General features: G+C 37.6%; 2 protein-coding genes across 2 annotated transcripts; both read left to right on the forward strand.

The window, feature by feature from the left end:
• Positions 1-8,633: 8,633 nt before the first annotated feature.
• On the forward strand, positions 8,634-10,855 carry LOC131780802 (rhodopsin-like). The gene is made up of 2 exons (XM_059097396.2): positions 8,634-9,269; positions 10,447-10,855. The coding sequence occupies exons 1-2, from the start codon at positions 8,656-8,658 to the stop codon at positions 10,853-10,855; spliced, it is 1,023 nt and encodes a 340-aa protein (XP_058953379.1). The 5' UTR covers positions 8,634-8,655.
• Positions 10,856-14,234: 3,379 nt separating this feature from the next.
• On the forward strand, positions 14,235-23,387 carry LOC131780805 (melanopsin-like). Its single transcript, XM_059097401.2, has 3 exons — positions 14,235-14,489; positions 21,322-21,998; positions 22,922-23,387. Exons 2-3 carry the CDS (start codon positions 21,358-21,360, stop codon positions 23,322-23,324), a joined length of 1,044 nt encoding a protein of 347 aa, XP_058953384.2. The 5' UTR covers positions 14,235-14,489; positions 21,322-21,357; the 3' UTR covers positions 23,325-23,387.
• The last annotated feature ends 102 nt before the right edge of the window (positions 23,388-23,489 follow it).

A 23,489-nucleotide genomic window follows, 5' to 3' on the forward strand; every position in this document is an offset into this window, starting at 1 on the left:
TTTGTTTATTTAGCACTCGAGAAAATAAGCTCAAAAACTTTACCTAAAACGGTGGTTTGTTCACTTAAAAATAAAGGTAGGGTAATTTTAAGTTAAAATTTGATATATTTAAATGAATCGAAACAGAAGTGGAGACCAAACACGTCGAGTTTTGTCCCAATAGCGTGTGACTTGCAATAGGAGTACAGCAAAGAAAATGGCTGAACTCCGTGAAAATGCACGCTATATATTTTGGTCTGGCGCGCTCGCTTTTCACGGGCCATAAATAATATTTTTACATGATAAAAACGAAGAATTGCTCGTTGAAAATAGCTCCTTTGATTTATATACATTCGTATACCCCCGATGTTATGGTCGTCTGAAATATGGCAAAATTCAGCGTACAGACAAGAATACAAAATATAGTGTACTTTACGCGGGTGGTTACAAACGAAAGAAAGTTTAGTTGGAGATGAAATATAGTTGGAGAGCTATTACAAGGGATGAAAAACAACTTATAAAAAATTGAATTCAAGATTCTTGTACGAGCGTTGTGAAAATGCACTGAAAGCCCGATAGAAATTATGCAAATTAGGTACATTTTGGCCGATTTCGAACTTGCGTAAATTTTTGCCAAAATAAAAACTCTCTGGAACTTTTGAATATTATTTTTGAAAACAGTTCACCAAAAGGGTCGTTTGGAGCAAATAAAAAAAAAGTTGAATTTTTGCTCTACACACATACATTTGCTTACTACATAAGCCCCCTGAACAAGAAACAAAGCTAACAACTACAAAATCATCAAAAGGGTAATTAATTGAATCCACCAATTAGGACTGACCCCAACCCACCCCTGTTCTCTTAAAAAAATCTTCCTTCTCCTCTTCCCCAGCCCCCCCCCCCCCCGGCCACAGGCGAGAAATAATGACCGCTCCCTTACCCCAGCCTAAGTTGCGGAGCGATATTGCTTGCGTGAGATGAATGAAAATCTGGGGAATGTTAATAAGCTGAGAAGGGTCTCTAAACTTGCTTAAATCTAGAAGGACATATATATATATACACCAGTTTTTCCGTTGTTTTCTCACTCACTCAGTTTTTATCGGAAGAAAAAAAGAATGAGCTCATTTGGTTATCAGATCAGGCACTGAATTCAATTAAAATCAGCAAATCTGAGAATGTAAACAATTTTAAAGTCTTGTTTACAGGAAATAATCATTCCTTTCAATTCCACACTTCCTTTACTATGATGCTTATCACACCAAACTGGTTGATCAGGAGTCTTAGCAATGCATTCCCTGCGTATTATGGTATTATTCCTACTTTATTCCTGTCTTGATAAACCAAAAGAGAGTGTAGTACGATTAAGAGACGATCAAGCAAGTTCGTTTACTTTTAAATTTTACGATCAAAGGACCTGTAAAAAATGGATGGACTTAAGGAATAGTGCGTTAACAGGAAACTCAAAGCGACTCAGGGTCGTATTTTAATTGGGTCTATGCAACGACAAAGTGAATTTGCTTCTATCTTTGTGGAAAATATGGAGTCGTGTTTCAGCGAGGTGACGTTGTCCGAGGCATCGTGATAACTGACGAGGTTTCCTTGTGTGTCACAAACCTGCTTCACCAGTCCCCAAAAATTACACTATACATGGGAAAACACTGAAAATATACCTTAACATTAATGTGATAAACTAACGGATGGTTTAGAACGGTTATCTGCATGCAAACCGCGTAAGTGCTCTTCCTAAGGAGTAATTCTCTGGTGGATGGAAACAGCTTTTGGACACATACACAATCTGAGATAACGAATGGCTCGAATGTCTAACGGCTTTAGCAACCAGAAACAAAAAGCCGAAGCTTACCAACGAAAGGAAACAGTGAACATGACAAAATTTGCCTTATTAGCTCGTAGATAATTTACATGAATTGAATTTGCATCAATGACAATAGGTACTCTGTCATGTTGAATAAATGCAAACCGCGCCGGATTTTCTATTTGTTCTTGTTTGTCCTGCCTTCCGTTTTATTCCTTTTTTAAATCCATTGCATCCACATTTATTTGTCTTGATCTTGTGCTCTAGCGAACTGATAAAGGCATTGAAAGTTGCAGTTTTAATTTTCAAAACAGTGTCTCTTATTTGTCTGCATTTCGTGTTGTATCTCTTTGTTTTGAAAAAGTGAATGGATAAATTAATGGAGATCTACGCGGTAATTCATCTCTTGTTAAAAAGTAGCAGAATGGCAGTCGAATCCAGCAGCGATTAACAAGTTTCATCTGGACTAGTCATTTTGTTCATTAATTGGTATGTCAACTTTTTGGACGTGGGGAATGGCGATGAAAAAGCAATAAGTGGGATTTTCGACTAAAAATCAGAGGAATCAAATGGCTACGCTAAACTGAACTCTGATCCAAACCGCCTTTCATAATGCTAAACGAAGTATTATTGGATTATGATTGGTCTTGATGAAACAATTGTCAAGCTTTTAAGTTGGCCTAGCATGAGCTTGTTGATTCATATTGTCGAAGAGGGAGTGGGTAAGAACAGAATGAAAGGAAAAGAAAAAAAAAGTCTACCATATTCGAAGCAGTTAGGGTACTATGTTATTATATTATTATTTGACCGTAAATTTTGTACAAATCACAATTAGACTGCCTCAAGTTACTTTTATGAAAATAATACAAAACTGATTTATCCCAGAAAGCTTAAAAGAAAGGTGAAAAGCCTCCTGACTGAAGGAAAAGGAAGCACCTGCAGATTGTTATTTTTCTCGAACGTTTTATAACAATTTACAATACCAGGGATTCTACTTCAAGGGAAAAGTTAAACAGCAAATTACGCAGAATATTCAGAAAAGTTTGAGGTTATACGGAACCTTTCCAAACGGAAGAGCGAATTCATGAACCTCTATTTCTTAGCGCAAAAATAAACGGCTCCATCCTTCATTATGCTTAAAGTTCTTATAATTAAAATAAAAAGTGATGACGCATATTTCAAACTCCCATGTCACATCATTGAAGTGTAAAAGCTTAATTTTTTTCTCTTTTCTTGCCTTTGCATTTCTAATTTAAATGTGATCTACTAGTTTATAAGGTTTTCCCGAAATGCCTCTACGGGAAAACTAAGAAAAAATTCTGCATTTTATCCTACGATGTCAACACGATTTCAGGAACAATGAGGAAGGATAGCGTTTGTATAAAATGGTCTAACGAGATCATGAGTTAATGAACATAAGTTGTATTTTAGTAAATGAACACATGATAAATGGCTGCATCAAGGAGATTGGTTTCTAACCTCTCCCACTGAAGCCGGAATTCTAGGAAATGCGTGGGTAATTTTAATTTCCCTAAAGCCCGAGATGTATTTCTGCGGTTTAAATTGTTACACGTAAGCTGTCTAATTAATTTTCACCGAAAAATGATAAAAAAACACACGAATTTCACATATTCATCAGCATGATGACCAGTAAAGTGTGCGACCTTCACATCGACAGGGACGTAAAAGATGGCGAAGGTGGTCAGAGGAAACTTCCAGTAAGTAAGCATCATGTGCATGAGAACAGAACGCAGGGGTTTGGTCTTCGCACGAGTAGAAAAGGCATAGCACGTTTTTTGGGCTAATTACTCTAAAACAAGCATCTTCTGGTTGGGTGGTTGGATTGTATTGGAACGGAAGCAAATCGACACAAAACACTCGCTTTTTATGGAAATATTTTGTTGATGTAAATCTTCAGTTCTTTCTGGAGAGATTGACAATTGAAACAGTAGGAGTGTTTACAGACTTTCTGACGCGGTTGAGGCGCGACGCTCTTGGAAATCAGGTCAGCAGGTAACTCCCAACTTAAATCTCAAAATTTGTTTTTTGTAAATTTTACCCGACAGCTGAAACTATGCGAGTCATTACCTAATAAAATTTCGTGCAACCAATTGGATGTTCTGCATGTAAGCTTTTTGTAAGTACGCGTCTGTCCTACTGCTAAGTTTAACATAATGACAAGAGCTGCCGAAAAAAGTGCGTGGCTTATTCTGATGCTTGACTATGTCACCCTGTATGTCACTCGCTGTAGAAGTTAATTAAAGCCAGAGGTGAAATCAAACTCCAACATCTAATTCTTTATGAAACTATCATCTGCCGGTTCTAAGCTATATTAATCGTTTTAGCTATTATTTTTGATATGCCTCTCTCTTTCTTCGTAAGGTACTTCCTACAAATGAGAGATAGAGATCTAGAGAGCCCGATTGGAAAGTGTTGTGAATTTTGACTTTTTAGTTTTTTGTAGAAATCTTTCGGCATTAAATGCCAAGAAATTGCAAGGAATTTCAAGTGACCTTCAGCAAAGTTAAGTACATAAAAAAAATGTTACCACGGATATATGTCGCAGATAGGATATATCTCACTTTCAATCTCGTGTAAACTGATCCGCCGGTTTGGTGCAGTTTATTGTTTTTTGTTTTTGTTTTTTCTTTCATTCTATAAATACATGGTTTGAGGGAGGAAACAAAACTAGTCGCTTATAATATTTTACTACTACGTTTAGAGACTTGTGAAGTTTTTACTATGCGTCAATCATGTGACGAGGTATTCTTCGTACTCCAAACTTAATAAACCAAGATTTGAACAGGGATGAGACTTATGTGACTGGCATACGTATATATAATGCGATTTTTATCACAGCCATATCGTTTAGCGTGCATCACAGAGATATAGAAGATATAGAGAGGCTTAAACTATGAAACGAAATTCCTCGATCAATCCACAAGGCTTTAGAATAATCACAGACTGAGATACAGAAAAAACCCGCATGTAAGAACATAGGTTTTTTCACGTTAACTTCCTTAGGTTATTATATAAATGGTGTTTATTGTGAATTTAGGCTATCTAGGTTCTTAATCACCTTCTAAATTTTTGTTGAAAAAAAAACAACATGTATTGGTGGGTGTGGGTGTGATACTGCGCTGTACGCTAGTCTCATAGTGCCCTGCTTCACACGGTTGACTTGTATACGCAGTCTGGTATGTGCACAGCTATGGATGTATTGACAGTACAGTATTGTGGTCTTGACACTGCCAGTGTTCTGGTGGGTTTTTTGTTAACTTTCTGTATCGCATGCAATGTAGTGTATCAAATTTGGGCAAACTCTACATTCTAAAAGTAGAACTTGTTCTTTTAACAGGGGTTCTTAACAGGGGTTCTTAACTGGGAAGTTTTCGTCTTAACAGGTTCGTAAATTTTAGGTTCTTATACACGGGTTTTTACTGTAGTTTACTCTTGCTTGAGAAATTTTGCTCACAGGCAGTTTTAGGCTTGCGTTTGTTGTGAGTTAACGATGGAGGGTTTTTCCTTTCCTTTTTTAGCATTTAATCGTGTGAAAAATCACTCCAACTGAGAAACCAACAACTCATTAAACCGTCGGGCTCCAACAAGCAATGTTCATTTCTATCCATGATCTAGCGTCCTACTTCGATGTCAAATTCAGATCCTGGGTTACCTACTCAACTTGTTCGTATACCTATTTATTTGACCTAATTTTAAAAACCATTTCCTGTGGTTTTTATGAGCTTTCATATTTGATAGAGCTTCCGAATCGCAAATTGTATTCGGATTTGGAGATTTAGTCTTTCAGAAATTGAAAACCACATAACAGAGGCTTAAGTTCATAAACTACTGCGCTAGGCTTTGTTTTAACATTGATAGTTTACTTCACCTTGTAGCAAATTGAGTTATGTTTGATTCGATTAACTAAACATATAGAAGAGTTTTAACGTCCTTTTGGCATCATTTATAAAGATTTTCGTCGATTTGCCTTGATCCTGTACAACTGCTACAAGGTAAGCTATGGTACTCACATAAACGTAGCCGTTTGTCTGTCATACTGAATTAGAGTGATTTTTTTTTGCGGGGAACAGTATTTCGTTCGCTGTGAGGGAGATTAGTTAAAGTGTAAACATATTCACATAGAAATAGATCAATCAAACCAAAATAGGTCAAGAATTGCTTAGATGGGTAAAATTGACATCGATTGATTACAAAACTGAGCTCAAAGTTGAAAAAGTTAAGTTTTAAAATAGCTGAGAATGCATGACAGTGATGTATTTGCATCAAATCTCAACATTAAGCATAAACCGAAATTGATCTTCATGGTAAAAAGTAAAAGCGGAATGTTTTAAGAGCATTTATTGGGCCACAACTTCCCGTTAATGTTAAACTGAAACATGAACAAACTGAAGTTGGTCTGCCATGTGTTCGGTTATTACGTAGATCGACATCTCAGATTATACGTTTATCTTCCCTTCCACGTATTCCATACTGAGTTATGGGATTTCCTTCAACTAACTAAATTTTTTAGCAAATCTACTTTATGTATCCGGTTGAAAGATCAAAAGTAGTCCGTATATCTTCTTCCAATCTTCTGTAGCTTGCTATTTTATCACTTTAATCTTTCAGAGCTACATGAAGTTGTGATCAAGCAAATTATTGCATAATTAATTAAAAAAAAATACTTTAAAAAATCCTCAGAAACAGATTTTCACGGTTGAATTAAACTTTTTCGAGCTCTGAAATGTTAATATTGCGCTTTCAGTGTCTTTTATGCAGGTTGAGTAGAAAGAGAACGCTATCACGAATCAATGATGGTTTTGTCAGATTGGAGTTTGCTGATGACACCGCAATTGCTAGATTTTGTGTTTCACTCATCAGAAAAATTCGAGAAGATTTGCGCGTTTTAAATTTTTTCATGGGTATTAAGCACCTCTGTGGAACTAACTGTCTTCGATATTCGTTAACAATAACAAGTTGTTTTCCGCCTAAATCTTGAAAAAAAAAGTACCCCACGATGTTAATTTACTTTCTGCAGAATTGTTTTTTGTAATACATACCCATTACTGCTTTTCATGCACGAGAAAAGAGTAAAACAACATTTTACACGACGATCATGTTTTCAAATAACTGAAAATAAATACCCAATCGTGGATTAATTGATTTCTTTCCAAGATAAAGATTTGAAATGCCCTAAAAATGTCCTTACAGCGTAACAACAATACGCTCCCCCACAGATACTCAGCAAAGCTTTCTCAGTAAACAATATCATTATGTGACTAATGTAAATGTGGTTGTACACCATTACTATAAAAAACGACATGAAAATGATTTCGGCTGAACGCTGTTTATGGAAACAGGAACCGATGTTTTCCTTCGTTAAAAAAATAATTGAAACTTGGCCAAGGAAAAGTGAATAACATTCTGAGCAGGTGTAAAAACGATCGCTTAAGGTGCTTTCCCTTTCATCACGTACTTCTGTCATCATGACAAGTAGTTTTGGAATCGAAAGAGGATTTATATGAACGACAAATGCGTAAGTAAAATTAGAAAGTAGACAAAGGCTCTATGTGTACACAACTGTGCAATGACTCCAAGCGGGTTAATTTTACATTGATGCAAGTTTCCCATGTTATTTCGGCATTATATAACTGAGTGTCTAGTGTCAAGGAAAAATGGAAAAGTTAATTTTTCCCTGGCCATCACAGCAGAATTACGTTTTATAATGATATCAATATTTGAAATATGTGTAAAGCTTCTGCACTTTCCACTGAAAATGAAGAAAGAAAGACGTGCGAGGTATGATAGAAACAGGTTGAAATTTGTCTCCTCTTGATGAATATCAGGCAGCCTCTAGTAAAGATTGTCAAATCAAGCTTGAGCGATTCGTGACATCTTCCACGTAGACATCGTATGTTGAAGAATAGTGGTGTGGATAAGTGGAAAAATTGAAAAAGGAAAGCAAAAATTCAACCCATATCAGAGGTGTTCTTCACTACTTTAATTTCGCCAAAAAAATTGGATGACGCAAAGGAGCCGACTTAGCGCCAATGCTGAATTACATTGTTTTCCATATTTCATTGAGGTTACTCCCTGGAAAATCCGATTTTTCGCTTAAATAAAACATGTCATAATGTAACCCCATAAAAAAGAAAAGAAAAGTGAGTATGCAGACTTTGGCAGTAAGATAAGAATCACATCATAAGTTTATTCTGCTTGTATACGTATAAGTTCGAGGATGTCAGCGACGAAAAATCTAGCGAGTAACTATATTTGTTTAGAGCAGAGTTCACAAAGCTTGTAAGATCCACATAGGTTGTCCAAATTAACATCTAGAGAGTTAACACAGTGGGGAGTCTCAAAGGTCAGTTTTAAAATAAACAGCTATTTAAATTGTATCGTATCAGATACAGTATCTAAAATTTTGCAAGTATGACAACTTGAATGTGCATGAAATTCAACGGCACAGAAAAATGAGAGTGAAATTTGCCAAGAATACCGACATTGGCTATGCAGACGGAACTGAAATCAGCCTTACACTTTGGTTCATTTTCGGACTCAGAATTTTTTTCTTCACAGGTTCTGCCGCTTCTCACAGCATTAGAAAAATAATTCTTCAGCACTTAGGCCGAAATAATTACTTCGGTGGTAAGTCCGGATGAACAGATCATGTATATTGATCGAGTCAGCACAAAAATTTGATAAGTTGAACTGAGGCGAAATCTACTGTACCACTGTCCAATTATCTTGTCCTTCATATTTAATCGTGATTTAGTTTTTTCCTTTTCTTTAGAAACAAAAAACAAAAAAAAACAAAACAAAACAAGAGAATCACAGAGTCCACAGAAGGGCCGAACACCAACATGACTAGTCATGATGAGGAAACCTTTACTGGGAATTCAGTTTTTTGGAGCTACAGCGTGATCATGTTCCTCATTCTTTTATTCGGTTTCTTTGGTAATCTGTTCACCATAATAGTCCTTCGACACCGGGAACACCGCAAGAAAAGTATCACTCCATTAATGATGAACCTGGCCGTAGCAGATCTCATGATTGTCGTGTTTGGCTACCCAGCAGTCATCAGCAATAACATGCAAGGTCAAATGATGCGTACGGGAGGACCTCTTTGTATTTGGTCCGGGTTTATCAACGGTATAACGGGAATTACATCCATCGGTACTCTAACAGCAATGAGCGGTGTAGTGTATCAAACTATCAAGAGAAACAACCCAAATTACTCCATTCCTAACAGACAAAACTTAGTCCTCATCATGGGCGCATGGCTGTATGGATTTGTCGCCTTGCTTCCTCCTTTGATAGGATGGAACCGGTTTGTGCCCGGTAAGGCCGGTCTTAGCTGTGCACCTGATTGGACGACTCAGGACCTTGTGAGCACTGTGTATATCGTTCTGTTAGTCGCCGGTGGTTTCTTTATACCGTTTATAATGATAACAACGTTCCTTACCATGACTCACAGGTAAGTAATAAAGAAAACGAAGAACTGACGTGGTGAACTTCTGTTCTGAACGAAATCCAATCTAATCATTATAATTTTTTCAGTGCTGTAATAAGCTTTAACCAAAAATAAATTCGATGAAATTTCGGTGACATTTTCTTCTTTGCTGGCACTTTGTTAACATCATATTTTATAAATGCGCACACTTCATTTTTCCCGTTCAGTTCGCGGTTGGTTTAAATTTGAACAATATATCTGTTTACCGCCATTAACTTTCATAAGGGGAATGGGTAATGAAGTGCACATGAGCCATCAATCGAGATAAAACGACCTGAGCCTCATGATCAGTATAAGATGGAGTGTCTGAAGTGTATGGTTTTTCAAATGGTTTTTTTAGCAGTTTTTATATGTACTTTTAACCGATCCAGATGAAATGGGAAAATTTTGGCATTTTTGTTTTCTGTGCCTGCAAATATTATATTTGCCCCTATTGGCCCATAGGATTACTTTAGTTTTTGGTCTTTGAAGCATTTTTTAATCGAAAACCACTCTACGGTGTTTAGCGAGGAAATAACGTCAAAACTTATTATAGCAGAACTAAGATACTGCAGGGACCCTGATTGACCAAAAACTTATCGTTTATTGCACAGGAAAACCCATAAAAAATTGAAACGTGCTGTGTTTTATTGTAAGTTTATGCTGTAAAAAGCAATAGACCACATTTTCTGTAGGTTTGTAGCGGTAATTAATCATAAAAACTACAATTTCCGTGAAGAGAAGAAAAAATTATCCATCTTGAAGAAAGCCCTTATTAAGGAGTCTGTATACTGTTTCTATTATGATTAAAACCAAGGTTGTGTTTGGTTGACTTGAACTACAACTTTGAATATGATTGGTTGATTTAAACTACAAAAACAACTTGGCAAGTGAATTAGTGGAAAATAGGAGTTTTTTAAACCAATTAAAATTGAGGAAATTGTAATTTTTATTATTAAGCGGTATAATAACCCACGAGGGAAGTTGGGAGAACACGACAAAAGTTTATAAATCACGCGCCGGATTCAAGTGTTCTCTCAACATTCTTAATGGATAAACACTCCGGTAAGCTGATAGAAAGTGCATTCTTTTGCTTAATTGATTGACTTTCATTAATGTACCCGGGCTGTAAATAATATGCAACAAAAATTTGTTACTACAGATTGCTTAGACGCTTTCCTGTGCCCTTGGATCCTTTCATCCTCGCACAACGCAGAAGATACCAACAAAGAACAGTGTTAATGATCATAGCAACCATGGTGGCCTTCTTATTGAGCTGGTCACCGTATTGCATCGTTAGCTTCACGGCAACTATCAAAGGACACCATGTACTCACATCAGGTGAGGCAGAAATCCCTGAACTCATGGCTAAGGCCTCTGTTGTCTACAATCCAATCATTTATATCATTATGAATGAAAGATTTCGGCGGACACTCGTACGAATTATCATCGGTAACAACAGGCCGAGAGTGGCTCCGGATGAAGCAACAGATCATAACTTTATCATCTCAGCGCCAAGAAACTTTGGGAGAGAAAATAATCTGGTTATTACAACCACAGCAGAGATATGAGCTAACACTAGTAGTAATCATTGATTATGAAGTGCGTACGTGGTATAGATTAAAAGTTTTCTTTGGTTTTCGTTCTAACGCAGGCTTTACACGAATCAGGAACGAATGGTTGGGTACCCATTACGCGGTTTGAGGTAAACTAGTTAAAACCAGAGGGAAACGTCTGCAGAGTAGTTGAAGGCTATATGGAAAATATTGTTCAGTAAAGAGACAGATGATGTTAGGAGCTGAACTGACAGGACTTTATTGATATCACAGAGAAGAACGTTTAACGGCTGCTGTATACCTTTTAACTGGAACGAGGTTTTCGTTTAAACTGTTAAGAAACGGCTCTTTCTCTAAAGGCGAGGTAGACATGAAATTCCAAGGGAAAGATCGGCGTGAAATGGTTTACTTTTCCTGAAAGAACACCATCCGTTTGAAATAATTTTCCTAATGTTCCAGATGCAACGCAAACTTCCCTCCATAATGGATAATGGATAATGGATAAAAGTTCCAGTTAAACCGCCTTCAATCTACTTCCAGTTGAACTACTTGGCACAAGGTGCGCGATTGTCATTTTCGCATCGGAATGAGACGTAGACAAAACAAGATAAATTATTCAAGATGGCGCAGAAAATGCAGACGTACGACGAAAATGAGTACCACATGTACAAAAGGTCATCCTTGAGTACCACAGGAATCCCAACCGTATACCACAGGAATCCCAACTGTATACCAGAGGAATCCTAAGATTATGGGTTGCGTTCTCCTAGCGTCAAACGCAATAAATGTGAATAGATAATGTGCGCATTGCTTGACGGTGAGCCTTAGCTCTTGCACATGAATTCGAGGCTCACAGTTAAACACCAGAATCTTTTTAAACAGATTTTTTCAGCAAGGGCCATTGTATAGCTAAAATCTCTCATATTATTCAGTTTTAAACTGAGAAGCAAATCATAGAACAGGTCTGAAAAATTCCAGCATAGAAACAGGAAATATAAAGTCTTTCAAGTTGAGTTATTAAGAATACAAAGCTTTGAATCAGGCCAAAACAGGCCTTAAATGTTCCTTGCCAATGTCTGTTTCGAAAATACAATAAAAAGATAGGTCACCGTGCTTGTTTAGGAGATATAACAAGCCAAACTTATTATTCCTGAACAAACATTTATGCCAATACTAGCTTTAATCTCGCGCGTCATTTTATCGGTTCACGGTACATTTTGCTGCGGCTGGAAGTCAGGGTTTTTGAAGTAACACTTTAAAAAACTTGATAGGTAGAAAGTCTCGATCGTATGGAACGATTTAATTAATAATTTGTCCGAAAATCACGCAAATACAAATGATATAGACACAAAACGTTCATCGAGTCGTTCCTTTCAAGGTCATAATTTGCATCCTCGGGTAACGGGCTTTGTACACGCTTTTAGCTTTATCTTTTTTCCATTCGAAGAATTTTTTTTTTAACTTCCTAGGTTGAAAGGGGATAAATTGTACACCAAAATTATGCAAACAAAAAGTTATCAGGCACCGTGCTTGTTCAAGAGCTAAAGATTATCGGTCCATTTTACTTGGTCCATTGATTGAAAAACAATACCGTGTTCTCGGAATGCGTGCGCGCTTATTCGCCTGATTACGTGATTTTCATGCGCAGTAGAGGGTGCGCAGTAGAGGGCGCGCAGTAGAGGGTGCGCAGCAGAGGGTGCGCAGTAGAGGGTGCGCAGTAGAGGATGCCTGAGGAATCACCATAAGCACAACTGTTTCAGAGGCACTGACAGCAGCCGGAAAACACTTTTCATTCCTAGTGCTCACTACGCTTTTCTGGTTTTTCAATTTGGAATAAAATGCTAACACGATGACTTTACAGTCTACTTATTGGCGTCAAAACTGTCATTCTTCCTCAGGATGCCTTTCGTGTCTTTAAACGTCTTTGAGTTTAATTCTCTTTCATCAAGTGCATGACGTGCACGTGGATGACAAGGGGCAGTTCAAGAGTCCAATTTCAAATTTTATCTTTTTCTGCATTTTGCTGTTATTTTTAAGTTCTGAAATTCATTCACAAGTGGATTTCATGGTATACAACGGCAAAAACTGAAATTACTCGGGTAATGACATTTGCGCCACCTACTCAACTAACAATCAGGGCTTAGCGTTAATCAATGCCTTTTCGTTCTTTTCTTGCTATGATTTCACAGGAGCCCTTCAGAACTTGTGACAAAAAAGGTTACTCTTGATTCCTCGTGGTCATCGATCACTAAACTTTTTTTGAGACACTCTACGTATTGCAGGGATCAAGGTAGTGGCTCTGTAACCAGCCGCAGTGAACTCTCAGAAGTCGATCAAGGTTCGTGATTCTCGTTGGTGTCCTCTGCAAAACAACATCACACAATTATTTAGGTTGTCATCACTTTCGCCTTCGTATGATGGCTAATCAGTTCTGTTGGCGCATTAGGTAGTAAATGCGCGATGGAATGATTGCTTGTGCTACTCTTACAAGCACACGTAACCAACAGTTACATACAGTTTTACCTTTTAGAAGATCTCATACGAAAAATAGCCAGCGACCGTTTAAAATAAACTCCACCAGCAATTTACACAAAATGTAATGCCAAGGGCCAAACATGTTTTCGTCCCCGTCTTTTAATCCTACGGCGGATACTTTTTAACGCGACATCAGCTGCGTTGGATTATTCGAAACGCCGTGTTACTTATTGCAAGAAATATAAAATATCGCTAAAAGAAAAATTGAAAAAAAAGCTTTGACCGGTAATGATGCAGAAAGACAATCAATGGTCGTGATTAAGAAGATTGGCTCCTTTCAAAACCAAGTGACTTTGGGCTTTAAAAAACACAAACTGTCTGCGTCATTAGCGGCGTAACTGGATTCTAGTGGAAAAAAAAGATTGTCTGGTTGAAAAAAAAGATTCACTTTGCAGCAATATCAGGAAAACATTTTGATTTATTGCAACTGATGTGTGCTTGGCTTATTTAAGGTTTTAATTGACAAGATTTCGGAAAGATTGTGATGCAATACTTTTCGTGCAAAAACGTTTTGACTGAAGAATCAGGTTTAAGTTACATGAAAAATTATATTAATATTCAAAGGCTTCTTTCTATTCTCTGACGTCTCGCTCTTTGTTTTTTATTGATCAGTCTTCATTAAAAAGTACTTTTTGCGCCTGCAAATGAAATTTGCATTTCACTTTCCCGTGCATGTTGCTTACAAAGTTGTTGGCGAAAAATATTTTCAGCACACCTGACATTTTTCATACCCATTCACGGCGATGTGTTTACATTGTGGTTTCTTCTCGCCTTATCGATCGACTCCATATTCTAGCATGATCCCAAGACCTTGGATATAAAATATTTATTTTCCCTAAAACACCCAGAAGAGATTTGAGGAAAAGCAAGACAATGATCAAATGGGAAACTTTCTCACGAAAGTGTAATGTTAACATAACGCGAATATTATGGCCTGATTTAAAGTATCGACTATGGGCTTGCTAAGTAAATCCTCATTGAATACGAGAAACGGTTTGACAAAGGAACAACATAATTATTTTCACACGCGTTTCAAGATTCAATTTTGACTCACAGGGAAACAGATCAGTGAGGGTGGATTTCCTTTGTGGATGTCACCATTTGATTCACAAAGGTAAGCTCTGAATTTTTGAGAATTTCATCATATCTCGCTATTTTATCTGAAGAATGGGGAGAGTCTGTTATATTTGCTCCTTCGGAAAAATTCGTTTCATAAAAAGTAAATCCCCATATAAAGAGAAGAACAGTTTGAAAAAGGAATAACAATTTACTTCCCGACGCGTTTTATAGTTTTTGAATTCTAGGAAAACAGATGAAGACGAAAATTTCCTTTTTTGATTGTCCCTATTCATTAAGGAAAGCACTATTTTAAACCAAACTTTTGCGTATTTCGATGGTTTATTTGAAGAATGGCAAGAGTCCACCGTATTTATTATCTTGGAATAATTATTCATTTTATCACAAAAAAATAACGGTAAAGAGCATTTTAAATAGAGAAATTAAGCCGCAAAAAACTACAGAGAAGACAAAAATTTCTACAAGAAGTCAGTATAGGAAAAGTAAACTGATTCAAACTGAGGGAAGATTATTTGGCCATGGGTCATTGGATTATTTTGGCGATTGGCCACGAGCCGTCGCAATTTTTGCTCTTGAAAAGAAAACAATTTTCCACTATTCAATTAGGCTGAGGTAAAATGGTTACCAGATGGTCACAGATTAGATTGCAATGGTTACCCCCCGCTTGAAATATCAGTAAAATATTTTCTTGTCATTTGATTTTCCACCATACCACTAAACTGGGCTGGTGGTAAACATTCACGTTCGAACATTTTGGTAATGTTTTGAGTAAATTATAATGAGGAAAAAATTGTGATACTTTTCGATATCATTGTTATCATTGTAATGACTGAAATGAAGCCACTTGATAATAAACGCTCCTCATCTTCGGAAATAAACTGAGAATTGTCTGTTTCTCAAGGTTTCACTGACAAATTCTTAATTCGGTAATAGCGATTTGAGAACCTCAGAAGGTCGCAGGTGCTACACATGATCCAGGATTAATGAACGAGTAGAAGGATGGAAGCTCAGGAAACCTCTTTCATATGAAAGACATAACAGTCCCAAAACCCATTCTCATAACTCATAGCGGTTAGTTCAAATTTTCATCATCTAGTTGTTACACTTCCGGAACATAACATAAACATTATATTAATGCACCGGTCGATCGAAGCTTCAACATTCCCTGCTAGCCAACTCATACGCATTTGACCGTCGTCCGTGACCAGGATGTGGAAAATTTGAAACGTATTTGGCTGGAGTGGGAGATTTTGAACCAGAACACAAGTGTTATATCTTTAAATATGGAGGTGTTTAGGCTAAATAGTTCACTTTCGCGAGCATTTTCTGAGCGTGAGTGGGGCATTTTAACACATTTTTTTGTCCGGGTTTGGGGGGGGGGAACGAAGGGGGAATTTGAAAAAAAAAACAATCATTAAAAGTTCAAATGCGTAGGGGGTTGCTCGTGGGGATGTTGAAGCTTTGAATTGATTGAAACATAACCACTAGATTTAACAAGGGGGTTTAAGGGTATAAATTATTGTCAAATAACGGATTGGATGAAAATAACATTGAATGCCATACAGTATCTTTTACAACAATTTCGGTCGTTTATTGCACCTCGCTGTCGACGTAATTCTGCGTAATTCTCCATTGGCTACGTTTCAAAATTCCGCTCAAACACTGCACTAATTTTATAAATGCTTAGTGCCATTTGAAAAAAATATGACGAAGGAAACCGCAACATAGACATACTTTTGATTTCAATTAAGTTTTGAAATGGAGGAAGATTCTCAGGCTGTCAGGCTTCGACAAAATTCTCAAGCTGTGTTTGGGAATGAAAAAAAAAAAAAAAAAAAAGAAGCCGCAATAAACGAGAATACATGTTTTTTAAACTTGTGACGATTGATTTTCGTAGGTCTTTAACTTTAATCCTGTGAAGACACAAAAATTCAAGCAGTGGTGTTTCCTAACTTTTTCACAAAGGACACAAAACTCCTTTCTGATCTCTATTTTCTTTCCTAATTTAGGCTGAAATTTTGACGCAACTTTAAAGCAGGGTTACACTCCATTATCCTCCACGAAACGCTCCGCTACTTCCTTTTCACGTGATCGGCGGAAGATTTTATTTTTATATTACCACGAGTCATACGCAAGAAAAAAAAACTGAATACTCTTAACAGGAATCGAACATATGACCTCCTTATGAATGCGAGCTTCCTGGAAGCTACATGAGTGGCAAAAGTTGCAACAAATTCGTTAGCGTTTTGGTAACAACAGGCAACATTGAAATGGGGAGAGGACACAAATAATAAAAAGGAGTAGAACGAGAGAAAGACTTTTCCCACTCATTGTAAGTCATTAAGAACAAATTCAAACTACAAACGATAAACGATAAACATCCTGTATTAGAATGTAAATCCTTTACTTTGGACTACGATGTATCCTAAAATTGTGGGATTGCGCCTTGAAGACGCAAGTGAAAGTTTTCAAACTTAGTCCGGCAATAAAAACTCACCCGAAACGCTAGAGTGAACCAAAAATCGATTTTAATACTCTCTGTTATAACTTCTGAAGTCTTTTCAACGAGTAATGTGCGCTAAGCAAGTCAAAGTTCGGCAAAATGGTTAACTTTCCTTTGATCTGTCATAATTGCATCAACCTACGGATCTCTATTGAAATGTAGATGATCGGAGGAAGCGCCGGAAGAAGGTAATTATTAATACTTGCGTTTAAGACTTCATGGATAGAACGTTCATTGAAAAGAGTGACGTTTTACTCTCTTGAAACCGTTGTTTCGGAGCAAACGAGAAAGGTGTTCTTTCTTTCTGGTAAATAGAGTTACTCTAAGAATCCTGCCTTCGGCGCTGAGACTGCTAAGTCTGGAAATATCCATACATCTTCAACTGTTTTTGAAACGATATTATTGCAGCCTATCACAGACTTCAAATTTACCATTTATCAGGGACTATTAGAAATAATTTTTCTTTGTTCTAATGGAACGATTTCAGAGAAGTCCGCAATTTTTACCACACGTTCGCCCGTCGAAATGAGAGGTGTCAAATGTGCAACACGACTCAACCGCCGGAAAAATAAAAAAAAAAACCATACTATCAATTTTTAAATCCGGAATTGGAATCAATTTACCATAATTGGTACAGTAAGTGCTCAAAGTTGTTATTCTAAATCTTATATTATTTTTTATCAGCGACTAAAACTGTACCGCAAACAAAAACAAAATTAAGATATTTGATATCACTATCTGAATTCTTCAAGACTAGCTGGCTGGAAAGATTTCATTGATGTGTGACGTGCTTCTGTAGAGTCGTTTAGCTTTATAAAAAACAAAAATTGCAACTTTCTCTCAGTCTAAGGTATTAAAATCCAAACCACTTTTTAATATTGACCTGGAACGGCTAATGGGAGTTTAGATTATTTTCAATGTCCGCTCTTGTGTAATACTCTAAATCAAAAAGCCCCCTATAACAAAAGCTCCGATGCCTCTGTTGTTTTGACATCTCGGAAAAGGTTCTTGATGAATGAAATATACCAAGTGTGTTTATTGGAACATGTGGCATTTAAGAACCAGAGGAACGTCATTTACTGCTAAGTTATGACTGACTATTAGAATGAAAAGTATGTATTAAAATAGTCGTCGAAACCACTAAAGGATAAAGAACACATCTTCCTCGTCATATCTTAAGCATTAATGTCGATCCAAAAGTCTCTTCTAAAACAAAGACCGATTCTTTTTTATCTAGTCTTGATAAAGGTCTTTGTCGCAATATTTCCCTTAATTGACTAAAAACCTTTTCAGCTTGCATTATTTATTAGACTTTTTGAATCCGGTTTTTTAATAAAATGGTATATTTTGAATTAACAAAACCACATGTGTACCCTGCTGACCGTATTCGAACGTGCAGAAAAATTCTGGACAGGTTCCTACCTGTCATTTAAACCTGCACTTAAATATTTTAGCAAGAAATAACACTTTCTACGCCTTTTTCAAAACAAGTGAGTGGACACTTAAGCAGTACGTGGCAAACATCTCTTAATTATAGGAGAACTGCTGTATTGTAAAGAGTTCGGGTTCACCACGTATGAGAAAACTGAACAAGAATACCGCGCCGGCTTCTCACTACCTGCCATCTTCATTAACACTAAGTCGAGTCAAAAGGTAGGTTTTATAAGTGAAAGGTTTATCTATTTCAAGTTAACAAAAAATCTCTCGTGGAATAAATTCACCATTCTTTTCAAACAGATCTGAGAGAATTCCCTTAACATATTATTAACGTAGAACTAATCTCCTTCAAAACAGATTGAAACCACTGCTGCTTTCAAAACATCGCGTAGAACCTTAAAAAAGCTACTAGACAAGTGATTTAGTAATTAAAAAAACCAGAACAATTTTTATAGTCTGTTTAAAACTGAAGGAATCAGTTCCGTGCAATGTCAAATATCCAAGTATGCATTTCAGATTTCTTCTGCTTTATATAATAAGTCATTTAAAAAAGCAAAAAATGAAAGACCACTAAAGAAGCCTCTCCTTTTTTGCGTGTGTTATTCTTCTTTTCAGAATTTTAATATGCTTAGCGTAGGCTTTGACAATTAACGAAACACCGTTAAATCTGTTTTTCTCTTTTGCTCACCACGAGACACTCGCACAACGTTTTCGTGACTGGTTCGAGGCTATCCAGGTTGATTTCCACAGGTTATGCGAACTGCTAATATGGAGAAATATATTTACTGCCACAACCTTGAAAACCCGGCACTTGAAAACGTCGGAAACTGTCTGTAACGTTTGGAATGGCAGGTGCCCTGCTTAAATTCTCTGTTATCTATATTTAGCAATTATTTTCAATGCTGAGAAAGTCAGTAATACTCGACCTACCTGCCGCGATTTAAATGAATAAAAGGAATGACTGATTCAAAAGAAATTTTAACATACCCAAAAGCTATTATGTTTTTCAAAAAGTTCGAAAACAATGAACACAATAATCTGGTGTTTGCCTCTAAAACTTAAGTAGGTCCTCACTGACCCAAACTTGGCAAACTCGAATTTCGCGTTAACTCGATCGTGTCGGCAAGAATCGTCAACTGGTGCCCGGCGGTGAAGCGATTTCAATTCTGGACGATCGCTGCGACCTGATTAATGTCGATGATTAAATTCGCTAGCATTTACCTTGCGCACCCATTCGTGCGATTTCCATAGCTCACTGCTGCGAATAGCCGGTGAAGTCGGCCAATCAAATTTCATTATGAAATACTATTACATAACTCTTCAAAATGAAGCTTGAAAACGATATCCAAGGGAAAAAAGCGCCGCAATCGGTTCAAAACTTGCCAAGTGAGCCCGTACATCAAACAGTGGCGAAATTCGCTCGCGATTTTCCCCTGTAATCACTGTCTTTGCGATCGTCGTATTCCATGAATTGCTTGTTGCATTGCCAGGTTAAAATTATCTCCTAAGAAGAAAGGTTTTTAGTGAATTCTTATCTTCTAATTCCAATTCCCCTCATCTCGAACCGTTTCCCTTAACAGGGTAATTTAGCATTATTAACCTGTTGATAACGTAAATTGGCCACCATTAAGAGTTTCAAGCTTTAGCCGTTAGAGCGAACGACGAAGGGTTTAACGCTCGAAACGTTAGCTAGGATTCACTAAAATGTTTGATTAAATATCAACATACAACATACACGCCTGTTGCGTATAACTGTAATCAGCAGCAAACCGTGATTCAAGAGATTATCGTTCGTTTATTTTCCGTTTCACCAGGTTTTGGCAATTACACTGAAAATTCGGGAAAAAAGGCAGGCTTGCGGGAGGTTTTGCGCTCAACCAGGCCAATAAATTGTACAAAAATAAGATTTTTAGAAGATGTTGTTCACGTTCGGAATCTCTTGTTCATCCCGACATTGCTTGCTTAGCCGCTGCTCTGAGGTACAACTGGAAGTACCACTTTAGCATAGTCCCACTTCAGGGTAAAATACAGGAAGAACTGAAGTGATTTATAGAGTTGAATGTTCTTTATATAACGGCTGTATGTACTATTAATCTCCTGTTAAAATGCTCTGTAGAACGAGACAAAACAAATCATGCCGCCAGGCTCGATATTTTGGTTCATTCAGGATTTTGTCTCAAAATTTCAATTACACCACTCAGGCAATCTGTTAATATGCCCATCTGTATCAAACCCGGCAAGGGCAAGCCAGTACTTGGTCAAGTTCATCAACTTCTCAAGGTCAGCCCGACATAAAATTTAAAAAACAGTGATAAACTACCAGAATCAGCCAAATATAATAAAATTTCTGGCTTCAAAACAGCGAGATTCCATCCAATGCCGTTTACACAGTGTTAAAATAGCTAAGTTAATCACAAATCCCTTTTCACATTAATGGCAACACTGTTAAATACATCTGCACCTTGCTTTTGCCCTTATTAATACGCTAAGCTCTTAACCTCTTATCATGTCAGTAATAGCACCTTACATCCCACGCTATGGTGTGTGCATGAAGGCAATCACTTCCTATATGACATTGGCGTGGGACGCTATAAAAACATCCTTGTGTTGTTACGGTCTATTTATACCTACTCAGCCTTTGTCTACCAGGGACATTGAAAATTGTCATTACTTGACGGAAAAGCTTTAATCAAGTGTTAGCGAATGGGGAGAAATATCGAAAAGGTTGCATTAAACCATGCAGTACAAAACAAGATTGAGTTTATTTAAGAATCAGAGACGATTACCACGGTTTGCAATCGAAAAATGTGCCTGCAGGGTTAGATTTTTCGCCATATGCAAGCGTAACTTTGCTTCATTCAGGTTTTATTTAATTGGAGGTTTTCTTTACTTTGACGCAAAATTTTGATTTGTTTGTCTCTTTGCCCAGGTTTCCTGTAACTGATGAGCCCAGCAGTTTGCATCCATGGATAATATTACTACAAAAGATACTCACAGCTTACCAGGAGGAAAATCTTTCAACTGGCGCGCTATGTACCTCGCGTATGCCGTGGTCATGTTTGCTGTTGTAACTGTTGGATTCCTTGGAAATGTCTTAACTCTGATAATTCTTCACTACCGCGAGCACCGCAAGAAAGTCTTGACTCCTCTTATGATCAACTTAGCAGTCGGAGACATTCTCATGGTTATCGTAGTGTACCCCGTGGTAATTGCGTCGAATCTCGTTGGTAAACAGCTTAAGGAGGGATCGCTGCGATGCAAGTGGTCCGCCTTCGCAAATGGCGCCATTGGTATAACCACTATCGCTACATTAGTTGTGATGAGCGGCGTTATGTATCACGGTATCAAACAGACTTTACCAAAACCTAAAATACATGCTAAAAATATGTCTCTGCTAGTGTTAAGTACGTGGTTATACGGGATATTGCTTAATCTTCCTCCTGTGATTGGTTGGACCAGGGCTGTACCCGGTGAAGCTGGCATAAGCTGCGCCCCTGAGTGGACAAGTTCAGAACCGGAGAGCGTAGCGTATATTGCCTTCCTATTGGTGTTTGGCTTTTTCCTTCCGCTTACTGTAATTGGGACGTTCCATTACATGATCTATAGGTACGTGTACATCAATTAATGCATGTTGAGTCGTTAGATTCAAATTACCCTAACCGTATGACGAAATATCAGTTGTGTTTTTCCACACAATATCAGTTAGCTTTCTTAGCTGGTGAGTGTCATTAACCCTTTCACCCATAGGAGTGACCAGCATCTAATTCCACGAATCACACAGTAAGGTCGTGAGAATGACGGAAATGATGACCAACTAACGGAGCTCTTGATTGTTAAACAAATTCTCCTTGTCAGCACATTAAGAAATACACAGAGAACAGCATGGAGACTATACGTACTGATTTCAGAGCACAAGGTGGCTAACAGGCATGAAACTTAATGTAATATTATTTAGCAATTATTTGGCCAAATAGAAAAGACAACATTTCAACATGACCCTGCTTCTCCAAACTTTTTCAGTCGAAAGCCACTTTCCTTTTTATTTCCAGTCTAAATGATCTCCGTAGATCGGAAGGCACCAAAATGTGTCACGGCTTTACCGGTGATTACCCCGCGTAAACAATACTACCCAACCACTGGGGATACAAAGGGGACCATGTAGTCATCACACTATAGAGACCATGCGTAATCGCTTAACACTCAAAATAATCTCAAATCGTAGCAAATATCCTTGTTTCATACAAATTACCTCGGTACTTTAACCAACGCATATTGTTGGGAACACATGAATAAACGAGGTTAGAAACTGTCATGAACGGTACTCAACTTCCATACTCTGCTACATGTCAGTATTAATATCTTTTTTTTTCAAAACTAGGAAAGTAAACGGGCGGATTCAAATATGTCAAAAGGGACTGCAGCCCCCATGCAGAGATGTTTAAGACTGACCACACTTTTTCAGCTCCCTCTTTCCGGACTTTCTTTGTCTGCTTTCACATTCCGTTTCCCATTTCTATTCTTTTCCGCAGGGTGATTCGACGAGTACCTCTGGAAGGAAACCCAATGATCCGCGCATGTCGAATGAAATCTAAAATGAGGCTAGTGCGCATGACTTCTTTCTCTATAGCCGCGTTCGTGGTAAGCTGGTTACCGTACTGTGTAGTAAGCATAGCTGCTCTTGTAAATGGTCATCACGTGCTTTCATCCGGGGAAGCGGAAATTCCTGAACTGATGGCTAAGGCGTCTGTGATTTATAACCCATTCGTGTATGCCTTCACAAATGGTACCTACCGTGCTTCGCTGAAGGGATTGCTTATCGGTGGTTATAGTGTCATTCGGGTTAATCCATCAGTTCTTAGAACCAGTCCGGCGCCGAGTAGTTACGTGAACTCAGTAATTATCAATCCACAACAAGAGGACACAGCTCTGTAATGGAGTTTATTGTTGCATTCAAAATCGAGTGAAATGCAAAAATATATAGGCCCTTGTAGGATCGTCGTTAACGGGAAAATGGTACATATCAGTGGAACAAACCAAAAATAAAGCTACAAGAACGCATGTTAGCAAAAGTGACGTGACAGTCTCGCCGACGAGTAC

This window comes from Pocillopora verrucosa, chromosome 3 (assembly GCF_036669915.1).
Source record: "Pocillopora verrucosa isolate sample1 chromosome 3, ASM3666991v2, whole genome shotgun sequence".
Lineage (NCBI taxonomy): Eukaryota > Metazoa > Cnidaria > Anthozoa > Scleractinia > Pocilloporidae > Pocillopora > Pocillopora verrucosa.

Bases quoted from the DNA above. Each gene is read 5' to 3' on its own strand.
- LOC131780802 (XM_059097396.2), top strand. From the start codon at position 8,656: ATGACTAGTCATGATGAGGAAACCTTTACTGGGAATTCAGTTTTTTGG. The intron at 9,270-10,446 runs GTAAGTAATAAA...TTGTTACTACAG, and splicing joins TTCCTTACCATGACTCACAG to ATTGCTTAGACGCTTTCCTG.
- LOC131780805 (XM_059097401.2), top strand. From the start codon at position 21,358: ATGGATAATATTACTACAAAAGATACTCACAGCTTACCAGGAGGAAAA. The intron at 21,999-22,921 runs GTACGTGTACAT...TCTTTTCCGCAG, and splicing joins TTCCATTACATGATCTATAG to GGTGATTCGACGAGTACCTC.